The sequence below is a fragment of the Nycticebus coucang genome, chromosome 23, assembly GCF_027406575.1.
Source record: "Nycticebus coucang isolate mNycCou1 chromosome 23, mNycCou1.pri, whole genome shotgun sequence".
In the NCBI taxonomy this organism is placed as follows: domain Eukaryota; kingdom Metazoa; phylum Chordata; class Mammalia; order Primates; family Lorisidae; genus Nycticebus; species Nycticebus coucang.
This window is the reverse complement of record NC_069802.1, coordinates 38458578-38472508: the sequence shown is the minus strand read 5'-3', so window position 1 is coordinate 38472508 and position 13931 is coordinate 38458578. Positions and strand designations below refer to the sequence as shown.

The following is a 13931-nucleotide window of genomic DNA, read 5'->3' as shown; positions in this document are numbered from 1 at the left end:
TCAGTCCAGACAGGTGGACAGAGTCTGGAGGAGGGTCAGCTGGGCTTCAGGGAGTGCTCTGGTCTCAAAAGCTAAGATGTAGCACCCTGCGCACTCAGCAGCTCCACAAGCACGGTCTCCAGGGTTGTGTCACATGGGGCCCTGGCTGCCAGACCTGGGTGTATTAATGCAGATTCTCCTGTTCTAGGGTGGTGTCAAATGTGGTTAATACTACCCAGCCTTGAGGTTTGCTGGTGGGACCAGAACATACACCAAATGGTTACCAAAGGCTTGGCACCTGCTGGAAGACCCTGGGCAGGACTTGGGGGAGCAGCGTGGGGAGTGTTGGGTGTGAGTGTGTCAGGTGTGGGGGGTGTTGGGCAGGTTGAGTGTGTCAGGTGTGGGGAGTGTCGAGTGTGAGTGTGTCAGGTGTCAGGCAGGTGTGAATGTGTCAGGTGTGGGGCTGTTGGGCAGGTGTGTCATGTGTGAGGGTGTCAGGTGTGAGTGTGTCAGGTGTGGGGGGTATTGGGCAGGTGTGAGTGTGTCAGTGGAGGGGGTTTCTGGTAGGATGGGTGGTGGTGTTGAGAGGGGGTTGGAGTACTGGGGGTGATGGTCTCCTTGGTGGGGCTGTGCACAGAGGGGACTTCTGGACACTTGGGAGGAGTGCTGGCATTTAGAGGCTTTAACATTGGCTTATTTATTTTACTTATTGCAAAACCTTCAAAGTTGTTTTAAAAAGGACTTTTACTAGAAAACAAGATTGGGCGGCACCTGTGGCTCAATGGGTAGGGCGCTGGCCCCATATACCGAGGGTGGCAGGTTCGAACCCAGTCCTGGCCAGCTAAAACAGCAGTGGCAACTGCAACAAAAATAACTGCGTGTTGTGGCAGGTGCCTGTAGTCCCAGCTACTCGGGAGGCTGAGGTAAAAGAATTGCTTAAGCCCAAGAGTTGGAGGTTACTGTGAGCTATGACGCCACAGCACTCTACCGAGGGCGACACAGTGAGACCCTGTCTCAAAAAAAAAAAGGAAAGAAAGAAAAAAGAAAACAAGATAGTTGAGCAGATAAGCTTCCAGCCACCTCCAGGACCCTAAGGCCCCATGTAGCCCAGCCAGTGAGATGGCAGTGGGTGTCTGGGTGGGCAATGATCGGGAGAACCACAGGCAGGTTCTGGGCACTGTGGACTGGCAAAGAGGCCAGTGAACAAGTCCCCACAGCTGGTCAAGCAAAGATAAACAATTTCAAGTCTAGTTTTCTCACCGCCTTTAAGAGCAAGGTGTTTTAACTAACAAGTCTGATATATAAATTGAAAGGTCAAAAAATTCAGGAGGCAATGATTCGATTTACCTTTTCTCTGTAGAAGGCTAACAATCTCTTCCTGTGTTTTTCTTGAAATTCTGAAATCTGAGAAGATAACAGGGTTCAGCTGCTGACACCTCAGGACCGCCAGAGAGCATCCTGAAACTGATATGTGGGCCTGTGGGTGGGGAATGCAGAGAGCAAAGCCACGCCTGATGGGCAGAGCTGGCAGATACCAACCGCCTGGTGGCCTTGTCAAACTCCCAGAGCCAGCCATGCCTGAAGCCAGCCCTGTCCCTGGCCTTCCCATCACATGCTCCCCAGACTGCACACTGCTGTATATAGTCTGAACTGGGTTTCTGAGAGCACCAATATGAGGTCTGTGATCAACTCAGAGAAGACAGAGCTATTTCATAGGTTTCAGACAATGGCACCCACCCATTGGAATACTAAACTATCACTGCTTCAGGCTAATTCCTATCACCATTCAGTGCATGGCCAGAAGACAAGGCCAAACTGGGACTTAAACAGCATCCACCTTACAGATCACCAACTTCATGGGCAAGAACAACATGCTGGGTCCATCATCAGCCTCCACCTCAGCTTGGGGCAGTTCCCAGCTATCCCCCGGCCTTGTCTCCCTAGAGCAGGTGGGAGATGGCCAATGCTGGGAGTGGCAACATTAACAGAAGATGAAAAGGAAGGCAGGCTGGGACAATGGAGAACCCCTCCTCCGCTGGACAGCTTCCCCTGCAGACCAGTGGGCTGGAGGCTGTCCTGTGATGCCCTGGGAGGAGAGGATGCAGGTTCAAAGAGGACACTGAGTAGCATTAGAAGCTGGGAGCGGGGAAGGGTACAAAGGCTGCAGAGGCACTGGGACACAGGAAGAGAGGGAGTTGAGCATACGGGGAGCCGTGGAGCCTAACACCACAGGGTGCAGCAGGGTCCATGGGCCTGGGGTGGGATGCCTGCGTCAGAGAAGGATCCAGAGAGCCCCGACTTGGGGAGGGCTTCTAAACCCCAAATTTCAAGGTACATCTAACTGTGAATATGGGAGGGAGGGCTTCTTGCCCAAAGGACTCAGAACTGAACTGAGATCACTTGTGTCTCAATGTGACACCAAAAGCACAAATAATACACCAAAAGGACGTTGCCAAAACAGAAAGCTTTTGTACTGTAAATGTTTCACCATCAAGAAATAAAAAAAGATAACCCACAGAAATACAGTAGAACCTCTGTAAGTGACCACCCAAAGGACTGTGGCAAGCTGGTCAGCACACAGAGGGGGGTCAGCATGAGGAGCCAGGCCTGCTGTGCTGACACGTCCATGTGCTGCACGTCCAGGTTGTGAGGATTAGATCAACTGGAGGAGGTGCTCAGTGTAGGGAGGTGGGCAGCTGTGGAGGGTCTGCTATATCTTAGCAGAAAATATTTGCTGATCATGTATCTTCGAAGGGACTGGCCCCCAGGATGCGTAAAACGTGGAATCTCTTAGAGACAGTGTTCCTGGGCCACCTGAGTCCCCTGACTCACCTGGGCAGTCTCTCTGGAGTACTTTCTGCACAGCCCATCGATGCCCACAAAGAAGGACTGAATATCTGAGTCAGTCTGAAAGAGAGAAAATGACTTCACTTATACTGCATGGCGGGTTTTCTTGATGAAGTCTTGGCTATCAACACTTACTTGGTTTCTTCCGCTGTGGCTGCTGAACCTGTGGTTTCAGAGCCATGTGAGGCTTGTTGTTTTCTGTGATGCTCTAGGGTCATGCCTCCCTTTCCATCCCTGTTAAGACTTTCTGAAGAAATTACTCTAAGATCCAGTCGCGATGACGCTGTCAGAGCTAGTTCAACATCATCAAATTTGTCAAACACACAAGCACTTTCACACTATAGAGAAAGTGTGCTTCTGAGGTGTCCACACACCTGGTATGTATCCACAGGCATGTTCTCCATGGGCAAATCCCAGATTTTGACTGACAAAAAGTCTCTAGTCATCATTTACCAACCTCCATAGCTGAATTTTACATTGGAAACAGAAGAAATAATTTTGGGGGGAAAATGCCATTACTGGGACCTTCAGGTTCCTCAAACAGGATGGCACACCTGTCATTGAGGTCAGGCACCGGGCCCGGAAGTCCCTTCACTACTGCTCTGTGCACATATGTTACCACCATTTGGATTAATTTCTGCCATTGTAATCCCTTCTGCTGGCTCTTCCACAATGGAAGGCTTGATATCCACAATCTGAAACTCCCACCTGTAATATCCAGATGTCAATTCTGGCCTAAACTCTTCCTCCTGGGGAGCAGGCAGATGTGGTGGTTGGTGCCCCTGTCTGCCCCAGAGGAGTCCCTGGGGCCCAGTGCGTCCTATGCTCAGCACCAGCTCCAGCCTGCCCTGCTCCCTTGCCATCTACCCCTGACCGCTGTAGTGGAGCCCTATTTTGTGCATGTAACAGTGAAAGCTCACCTGAACAACAAACAAATAGACACATAAATACATGTCAGGTGGTGGTATGTGCTATGAAGGGACAGCAGAGAGGACACTTTTGCATGGCAATGTCTGTCACCATGCAGGTTGGGGAAGTCAGCTTAAGCACTTTGCTTACGGAGAGAAAAGAGACAGGGACAGAAATACCAGAGGGTGCTCATGAAGATGACAGGGTTCCGCGGGGCTTGTTTCTTGCTGTGCACACACATTGCACCATAATAGAGGGTCCTTCTTTTTTTTTTTTTTTTTTTTTGTAGAGACAGAGTCTAACTTTATGGCCCTTGGTAGAGTGCCGTGGCCTCACACAGCTCACAGCAACCTCCAACTCCTGGGCTCAAGCGATTCTCTTGTCTCAGCCTCCCAAGTAGCTGGGACTACAGGCGCCTGCCACAACGCCCAGCTATTTTTTGGTTGCAGTTTGGTAGGGGCCGGGTTTGAACCCGCCACCCTCGGTATATGGGGCCGGCACCCTACCGATTGAGCCACAGGCACTGCCCTAGGGGGTCCTTCTATAGAAGGGCACAAAGACCTTATACAGAGCCACTGTGGATGGTCTCCCAAGGACATTCCCCCAGAGACCTGAAGCCAGTAAGCACAGAGCCTGTGGCTATCTAAGAGAACATTCCAGTCAGAGGGAACAGAAGGGGCCAACTGCTGAAGGGGAAGCACCTGGCTTAGGGAGGGCAGCAGGCCAACATCACCTGCCTGGGGACCAGGAGGTTACCAGAGGCCAGGCCACAGAGTCGCTGGTGTGAGGGGACTTTGGGGTTTACTACTGGGAAGTTGGGACACATGAAGGCATGGATCCAACTGCACAAATCCCCCAGGCTGCAGGGTGGAGAATAGACTCCAGGAAGCCAGAGCAAGAAGAGGAATCAGCAGCTTATGAAGAATGGGAAAGGCAGGCCCAGATTTGGACAGGAGGCCCCAGGGTCAACTGATGGGTCAGAGTGTGTGGGAAAGGCAGGCATGGCTTTGGATGGGAGGGCCCCCACAGTCAGCTGACAGGTCAGAGTGTGGCAGGAGAGCAAGAGAAGAGGAACCTTTTGACTTTCTAACCACTTCATGCACTAATACACTCATAGGCAGAGGACAAAAGAATACACTTTTTTTCTAACACCCAGTGAACGTTAACATTACCAATTACAATTAACAATTACCATTCTGAAGGCTGTTTGCTTTAGTTGTTGTACCCTTAGCTGTTCAGAAGCTTTTTAGCCTGATCATGTCCCATTTATTTATTTATTTTATTTTTTATTTTTTGCAGTTTTTGGCTGGAGCTGAGTTTGAACCCACCACCTCCAACATATGGGGCTGGTACCCTAGCCCTTTGAGCCACAGGCGCCACCCAACATTTATTTATTTTTGGTGTTGCTACAATTGCCAAGGGCGTCTTCTCCATAAATTTTTTTCCCCAGGCCAATAGCGCAAATGTTTATTGCAGCTCAATTTGCAATTGCCAACATGCGGAAACAACCCAAAGGCCCATCAACCCATGAATGGATTAATAAACTGTGGTATATGTATACCATGGAATATTATTCAGCCATAAAAAGACAGAGACTTAGGCTGGGCATGGTGGCTCACGCCTGTAATCCTAGCACTCTGGGAGTCCAACATGGGTGGATTGCCTGAGCTCAGGAGTTCGAGACCAGCCTGAGCCAGAGAGAGACCCTGCGTCTAGAAAAAATAGCCAGGCATTGTGGCAGGCACCTATAGTCCCAGCTACTTAGGCCGCTGAGGCAAGAGGACCACTTGAGCCCAAGAGTTTGAGGTTGCTATAAGCTATGATGCCATTCTTGGCACTATGACAAGCGTGACAAAGTAAAACTCTCTCTCAAAAAAAAAATAAGTTTAAGCACATCGAAGCATGTTCTCCTTAGTAAATTATCACAAGAATGGAAAAGCAAGTATCCAATGTACTCAATACTAATATGAATCTAACAGAAAAACTACACACCTGCATGAGAGAAAAATACAAGTATATTCAAGGAGGGGGAGGTAGGAAGGGAAGAGGATTGGTGAGCTGCCACCTAATGTGCACAATGTAAGGGTATACTGCACACCCCCTGTGTGAAGGGCTCAACTACAACTTGAACTTTACCTAAGAAATGTAAACAATGTAACCTAATCAATTATACCCTCACTTTAAGTGGAATAGAAAACTATTACCATGTATTAAACCACAATGAACATCTTGATAATTAAAAAAATAACAAAACCATACAGACATCCTCTGGTCACAGTGCCATAAACCTAAAAATGAACTGTAAAAATGACAAGTGGAGCTGAAGCACTTAAAAATTAAAAAATATTCTTTCAAATAATTCCTGAGATAAAAAAGAAATAAAAAAGGTTACAGATTACTTAGAAATGATACAGAAAAGCAGTACTCGAGGTGATATAGAATAGCACTTCACAAAAGGAATTGCCTTGTCTCAAACACATTTATTAGGAAACAAAAAAGAAAATACATGACCTAAATATTCAGCTCAAGAAGCTAGGGAAGGCTGAGGGGCCCTTGCTCAGCACCCTCCAGCCTGACCATGTGATGGCCTCAGCAAGACACAGCAGAGCAGGAGCAGAGACAAGCTCTGCCACTGAGGTCTGCACTGCCACAGCTTCAGAGAAAAACAAAGACTTTCTATTAAAAGTTTAAACATTACAGCTTGGCGCCTATAGCTCAAGTGGCCAAGGCACCAGCCACATACACTAGAGCTGGTGGGTTCGAATCTAGCCCATGCCTGCCAAACAACACTGACAACTACAACTAAAAAACAGCCAGGTGTTGTGGCGGGTGCCTGTAGTCCCAGCTACTTGGGAGGCTGAGGCAAGAGAATCGCTTGAGCCCAGGAAGTGGAGGTTGCTGTGAGCTGTGATGCCATAGTACTCTACGCAGGGTGAGAGCTTGAGGCTCTGTCTCAAAAAAAAAAAAAATAAATAAATAAACATTTAAACATTTGATTTTAAAAATAATTTAAAAAATATAAAAGTTTAAACATTTGAATCTTTTGCCCTTGCTTTTTCACTTTAGGAGTTTATGCCACAGAAATACTCTTTTTTTTTTTTTTTTTGTAGAGACAGAGTCTCACTTTATTGCCCTCAGTAGAGTGCCGTGGCGTCACACAGCTCACAGCAACCTCCAGCTCCTGGGCTTAGGTGATTCTCTGGCCTCAGCCTCCTCAGTAGCTGGGACCACAGGTGCCCACCACAACGCCTGGCTATTTTTTGTTGCAGTTTGGCCAGGGCCAGGTTTGAACCTGCCACCCTCAGTATGTGGGGTCAGTGCCCTACCCACTGAGCCACAGGCACCACCTCACAGAAATATTCTTAAAAGTGTGAAGCGATATTGGTAAAAACTGTTCAGTATAAAAGACTGTTTAAAATAGTGAAAAACCGGCTCAGTACCTGTAGCTCAGTGGTTAGGCCACTGGCCACATACACAGGGCCTACTAAACAACAATGATAACTATAACAAAAAATAGCCAGGCATTGTAGTGGGCGCCTGCAGTCCCAGCTATGTGGGAGGCTGAAGCAACAGAATCGCTTAAGCCCAGGAGTTTGTGGTTGCCGTGACCTGTGATGCCATGGCACTCTACTGAGGGCAACATAGTGATCTATCTCAAAAAAATAAAATAAGTGAAAAACTGAAATAATCCAAAGGCTCACCCATAGGAAAATACTGAAATACTAGGCAGTCATTTTAAAAGAGTACAAGTGTGCCCTAAATACAGCATCAACTGAGAAAACAGGATTTTGTAAAAAGATAAATCACAGCATCACACACAGAACAGGCACCAAACTCCTGGCCATCATCATCATTGGGAAACAAGACTTGGGGACTTTCACGTTCATCATATGATTTCTGCATTTGAATTTTGCATAATTTTGTACTATATTTGCAATCAGAAAATATTATGATATATTTTTTAAATTATGATATTTTAAACATCAGACCAAATGCACAATCATTTTAAACTAAGTTTATATATACATACGTACCAAAAACAAGATAAACTGATTTTTGTTTTTAGATAGAATGAAAGGCATTGTTTTAAGCCTATGAAGGAGTAATTTATTTTTAAACTTATCTTATGAACAACCCTCTTAATTACATATGACCCCTCTGAGAGTTTCACCCTCTTCAGAGGCTTGTGTTGTGCTAAAGAAACCTACTTAACCCATTTTCATTTCCAGGAACACAGGCTAATTCAACAAACTACAAATAAGGTCAATCTGAGAAGTTGTATTGAGATTTTATAAACCAAATCCTAAACTGTACTTTGATTACTCAGCAATCTTATAAGAACCAGTTCACCTAGAAAAATAAAAGTTTTAGACACCACAAATGACTAAAAATTAAACTTCAAATTTAAAAGAAAATAGTATGGGCTTGGCACCTATAGCTCAGCAGTTACAGCGCCAGCCACATACACCGGGGCTGGCGGGTTCCAACTCGGCCTGGGCCTGCCACACAATGACAACTACAACAACAACAAAAAATAGCTGGGCGTTGTGGGGGGTGCCTGTAGTCCCAGCTACCTGGGAGGCTGAGGCAAGAGAATCGCTTAAGCCCAAGAGTTTCAGGTTGCTGTGAGCTTAAACATCATGGCACTCTACTGAAGGTGACATAGTGAGACTCTGTCTCAAAAAAAAAAAAAAAAAAAAATACTATGATTAATACTCAGATACTATAGATCTCAACTTACATGCTTTGAAAGTAAAACCGTGAGACAAGGAACTTTACAAATCAAGCATTCATCCTTTTTACCTGTAAAACAAAAACAGATTTTATTATATACTAATACTTTTAAACATGTATAAACGCAGAATTTAAATTACAATGCTTCTGCAGAAAATATACAGCATTATAGCACTTAAAATGTCTTCATGTTCAGACAAATTATGAGGGTGTGGGTATGGATACAGTTGGAATTTTTACAGCTCATATCCTTTTTTTTCCTGCTTTGCAAATATGCCCCAAAATAGTAACCATAAAGATCAATAATACTTAAGGTTAAATCTATCCCAGATATTTATTACAATTAGGTTCTACAGTACTTTCTGAATCTAAAATCTATAACTATTCTACATGAAAATGCACCCCCCCTAACCAGGGTCTGTTCTGTCTCTCCTACTCTCACCTCTGTGGTACTGCACAATGTGCCCAATGTCCAGGACAGCCCACCCTCCAGTCACTAGGTACACACTATACCAACCTCCTGCTACCTGTAAGCCACAACAAGGGACTAAGAATGAAAAGCACATGTATCCTGCCTGGTAGAATCCCACTAATTCATCTGCCCAATTTCCAGGGTCTCTGCCCTAAATCCAGGGTTTTATTACCATTTTCCTCTCCATGAATTTCTAATCATCTCCTTGGAAAACTTGGACCTCCAGGTGGCCGGCCAGAACACCAGTCTTATGGTTCCCCACTGGTTCTCCCTGGCGACCGTCCATGTGCTCATGTCAGCACCTGCTGCCACAACCATGCCCTGGGCCCCCACAGCATTTACTGTGCCATCGTAAGAATCTAGAGCTCCTTCCTGCCCTTCAACTCTTGGAGCAGCAAGGCCTCACCCTAGGCCAGGCATTTCCTCCTGCCCTTGGACTTGATTTCTTCACCAGTCAGCTGGAGCCCAGTGCCAAGTCACTTTCGAAGCCTCCACGTTCCAGTCCTTCCAGGGAGCATGCTTGGCCCAGACCTGGATAAGTTCAACTTCTTTCTCCAGTCTGCTTGGCCAAATGCAGCTAAGAACTGGGGGGCGAGGGGCGAGGGGCATGCAGAAATCCCTTCACCAAATACAGTCACAGATTTGTGGATTCTAATGTTGCTGAGTAACACTGCCAGGTAATCCTGCTTTTCTTGGGTGTTTCCCTCCAACCCCTATGGGGGGTTATCCAAACAAGCCCCCTTACATCATCAATGAAGAAAGAAGCTGCTGCAGATGGTCTACCTCAGTTCCCCTGCCCTTTCCTCCAGGCCCACCAGATGCAACCTGATTAACTCTGTGTCCATCTTGTCTGCTTTCAAGGGTCACTTCTTCCAGCCCAAGCCTTTGCCTGTGCATTCACTCTCATCTCAATGTCCAGACACTGGACACAGGGCACACAGAACAGTGCCCTGCTGTGGACAGTGGTCCTCTTCTAACAGTCTCCAGCATTGTCTTTCCTCCCTTCTTACAAAATGTTCAAGTTGTCCCCATCCTAAAGACATCCACCTTCAACAGTATGTTCCCATGCTTTGGTATCTCTGACTAAAAATTTTGGGGTAAGGAAATTCCTCTTATGCACCATCATAGCCAGAAGCTGGGCAGTAAAATATTAACAGAGCTGAGTTCTAAACATGTAGAAGTTCTGTTGGAGGAACAGGATTAAAAGACACACAGAGGAAATCATATGCAGCTAACTGACAGACAAAAGGGGTTGATACTTGATATATAAATAATGCTTATAAGTTAATTACAATGAACTACTCCAATAAAAGGCTGTGAGGGGACCTGAATGAACAATCAGTAAAAGTACTAATAGCCAATAAAGAGATGAAAAGAAAATCAAGGTCCTTCATATAAGCTGCCATGGTGGGAGGACAACAGGCACACACATGTTAATGCTGGGAACATAAAGGGGCACACCCCTTCAGGAAGGCAGTCTGGTCAGCTTTAATGTGCACACCCCCACTCCAGCCCAGAAAAACATTCAAAGGAAAAAAATCAAGTAAGTGAACAAGTGGTGTTTAACAGCAAATTTTCAGAACATATGAAAATTAGTAGGGAATCAAATAAATTATGGTCAGTAACTAAGCCACCTTAAAATGATACAGGTTTATTTTAACATGGAAAGAGGTCCATGCCCTAAAAATAAAAATAGATCCCTAAACAGAATACACGCAATATCATTTTGTGAGCTCCTGAGTCTCTGTCCCCCTCCTGCTATTCTCTCCAGTGTTCCACCAGGCAGTGAAAACTGCCCAGCTCCCTAGCTTTCTTCCTTGACTCAAGTCTGCTCAATCTACTTTTCCCAAGGAAAAGTCTCCAGTCTCTTCTACAGTTCCAAGGTCTCTCCAATTTACTTATCCGGTGCCAAAGAGATTTTTCTTTTAAATACATACCTGAAATTCAGCAACTCTACTCATAGTTACATACTCAATAGAAATATGTACCTATGCTCACCCAAAGACAGGAGCAAGAATGTTCACAGTAGCATTAACTGTCACAGACAAACCTGGAAACAACCCAAAGGCCCATCAACAATAGAAATGATAAGTAAGCTGTACAACAGACTACCACACAGCAATTAAAGTGGACAAACCACAAGCATACATGAACACCCAGATGAACTCTGCAAACGTAATGCAGAACAACACAACTGAGACCTAGAAAATGAGCTGTGAGGCTGTTTGAGTCCATCTACTTAAGGTTCAGATCAGTCTCAGGAATCTACATGGATGGTCTCAGGCTAGTGAGGCTACACTACACTACACTATGGCTACACCCTCGCCAGGGCTTCTAAGGGGCTGCTAATGTGCTGTTTCTTTTCTTTCTTTCTTTTTTTTAAGAGACAGAATCTCACCTGTTGCCCTCAGTAGAGTGCCATACTATCACAGCTCACAGCAACCTCCAGCTCTTAGGCTTAGGCAATTCTCTTGCCTCAGCCTCCCAAGTAGCTGTACAGGTGCCTGCCACAACACCCGGCTATTTTTTTCTTACAATTTGGCCGGGGCCGGGTTTGAACCCACCACCCTGGGTATATGGGGCTGGAGCCCTACTCACTGAGCTACAGGAGCCGCCCTGATGTGCTGTTTCTTAACCTAAGAAGTGGATTCATAGGCAAGTTCCTCTGTAAAAATTCATCATGCTTTGGCTTTATGCTTGTGTTTCTGTATAAACTTTACTTCAACAAAAAGTTTCCATTAAAAATAATAAATACGTCTCTGATCATGAGACTATCCTGCTTAAAACCAGTGGCTTTGCATGGCCACAGCACAGGGCTGGGGCCCTCTTTCGGCATGCTTCTCCAGGCTGTACTCTGGCTTTTCTGGAATACTCTGCCCTCCTCCAGCCTCCAGCTCCCTTCCACCCTGGGGTCTCTGCACCTGCCTCTCCTTGTCCTCTTGTGGCTGTGGCCCGCTGCCCCCCGGGGTTCTCCTGCCCCTCTGGCTCTGGCTTCGCTCTCCCTGTACCTGTCTCACAGCATCCTCCTTACAGGGGCCAGTGTGGTGTCTACCCGCCCCACAGCACAGGGAAAAGCACAGCCAGCGCCCCGGAGGGTCGCCACCGCCCAGGTGCCCCTCAGTGAGTCCCCCCCGGCGTCCTCCTCCTCCCCCGCCTGCTCCCCTAGGTCCCCCGCTCCTCCCCTTCCCCTCAGCTGGCTGCGACACCGCTGACCTTTGCCGAGGCACGCGTGGCAGTACACATGCCCACAGTTGGTCAGGCTGAAGTACGACGTCCCGCGGGGAGGCTGGAAGCAGCGATTACAGAACACCCAGGGGGCCATGCCGGCCTGTCTAGTGCTGCCGCCGTCGCAGACCCACGCGAGGGAGGCCGAGGCGAGGCCCGCGCGCAAGACGGGCGGGAGGCTGTGCGCCTGCGCAATCCGACGGCAGCTGTCGCGCCTGCGCACTGGCGCCGGAGTCCATGCGGCTCCCTGCTCCCGCCAATCCCAGAGTGGTCACCGTTGATGGGAGGACGCTGCAGCCTCTCGCAGATTGGTTTGACTGGAGTCCGGTAGTCTCTCCTGTCGCCCTTGCAGCCCTCAGCGTTCTGCTCTGGAGCAGCCACTGTGTGCGAGGCCACTGAGTGGAGGACACGCCAGAGGATAGGCGAGGCGCGCGGAGGGGTCTGGGGGGCCGGGTCGGCGGGTTGGAGCCTGGGGGGTCCAGATGGGACAGGGAGCACTGGGGGCCTAGGAGACAAGGAGGGAGCTGAGGGCTAAAGGGGCTTGGTGGTGGGGGTGAGGGGCAGCCCTATGCAGGGGGCCGGGCTGGAGGAGCGGAGGGCATTGTGGGGTGCCGGGGGCAGAGGTCAGGAGTGGGGACCAGGGACTGGGCTGGGCCGGGCCACCTCAGGCCAACTACGGCAGCAGAGCCTCGGCCCACAGCAAAGGAGGCGGAGGGGCGGGGGAGGGCGGCCACCACATTGGAGGTGAGGCGGGTGGTCCCGGCCAGGGTCAGGACCCGAGGACTGGAGCCTATAGGCTGGACCAGGAGACAGAAGTGGACAGGCAGGGCCGAGGCCGCTGCTTGCCTCTGACATGCATGTGAAAGTGCTTGACCCCGGCGGATTATTTCCCTTCTAAAAATAATGGACGGGAGAAGCTGGGGAATGGGATTGTAGTATTCTACCAATTTCTAACGGGATTACAATGATCTCAAAATTAAAAGTTTAAAAGTAGATTAAAGTTACTTTTTATAAAAGTTACACTTCTCACATGGTGCTGGATCTCCTTGCCTTGGAAGAGCAGAGTTTTCGTCCATGTGCAGATTATGGGTCATACAGTCTCCAAGGTCTGTGGGGACCCGATGAGAAAACGTGGTTCAGAGAAAGCTTCCGAACCATTTACTTGTGTGGAGAGAAGTTAGTGTCTTTCAGAGATACGGGGAAGAGGAGAGAGACTGCTGCTGAGCTGATGCAATAGGGAAAACAGATACTTGCTCTGTGCAGGACTGCATGTGCCAGCCTTGTGTGACCCTTGCGCCCTTGAAATGTGGCTGATCCAATTGGGATGTGCTGTGAGTCTAAGATATAACTGGCGTTTCCAAGATTTAGCATGGAAAGAAAAGGCAAAATAGCTTAATAACTTTACGTTGATTGCATGTGTTGAAATGATAATATTTTTGATATATTGTGTTACATGTATGTCAATAGGGTTAATTTTATTCTTATGAGAGCTTTTTATTGTGGAGGCCGAAAAATAAAATTACGCATGTAGCTCACATTTTATTTCTCTTGGACAGTGCTGATCTATACCAAATTTAAAATAAGAATAACCATCTAAAAGTGGAAACCTAATAAACACATGTATATTTAAAAAAAAAAAGGAACAACCATCTATCAAATTCAGAAGTTACATTATTAAGGTAACATTTTATCAATGTTGTAATGCTATAACATTAATTTCAACTTCTGATAACTTTGAAATCAGAAAAGTAATACACATTGATGT

General features: G+C 47.3%; 1 protein-coding gene across 1 annotated transcript in view; it reads right to left on the bottom strand.

Moving 5' to 3' along the window:
• RNF212 (ring finger protein 212) overlaps positions 1–12278 on the bottom strand; it is a 28503-nt gene extending 16225 nt beyond the window's left edge. Inside the window, exons 1-4 of the mRNA XM_053578095.1 lie at positions 12155–12278; positions 8477–8538; positions 2812–2886; positions 1327–1383 (exon numbers count right to left, since the gene is read on the bottom strand). Of these exons, the coding sequence (XP_053434070.1) occupies positions 1327–1383; positions 2812–2886; positions 8477–8538; positions 12155–12263 (303 nt within the window). The 5' untranslated portion in view covers positions 12264–12278. The remainder of the gene's footprint in view (positions 1–1326; positions 1384–2811; positions 2887–8476; positions 8539–12154) is intronic.
• Positions 12279–13931: the final 1653 nt, after the last annotated feature.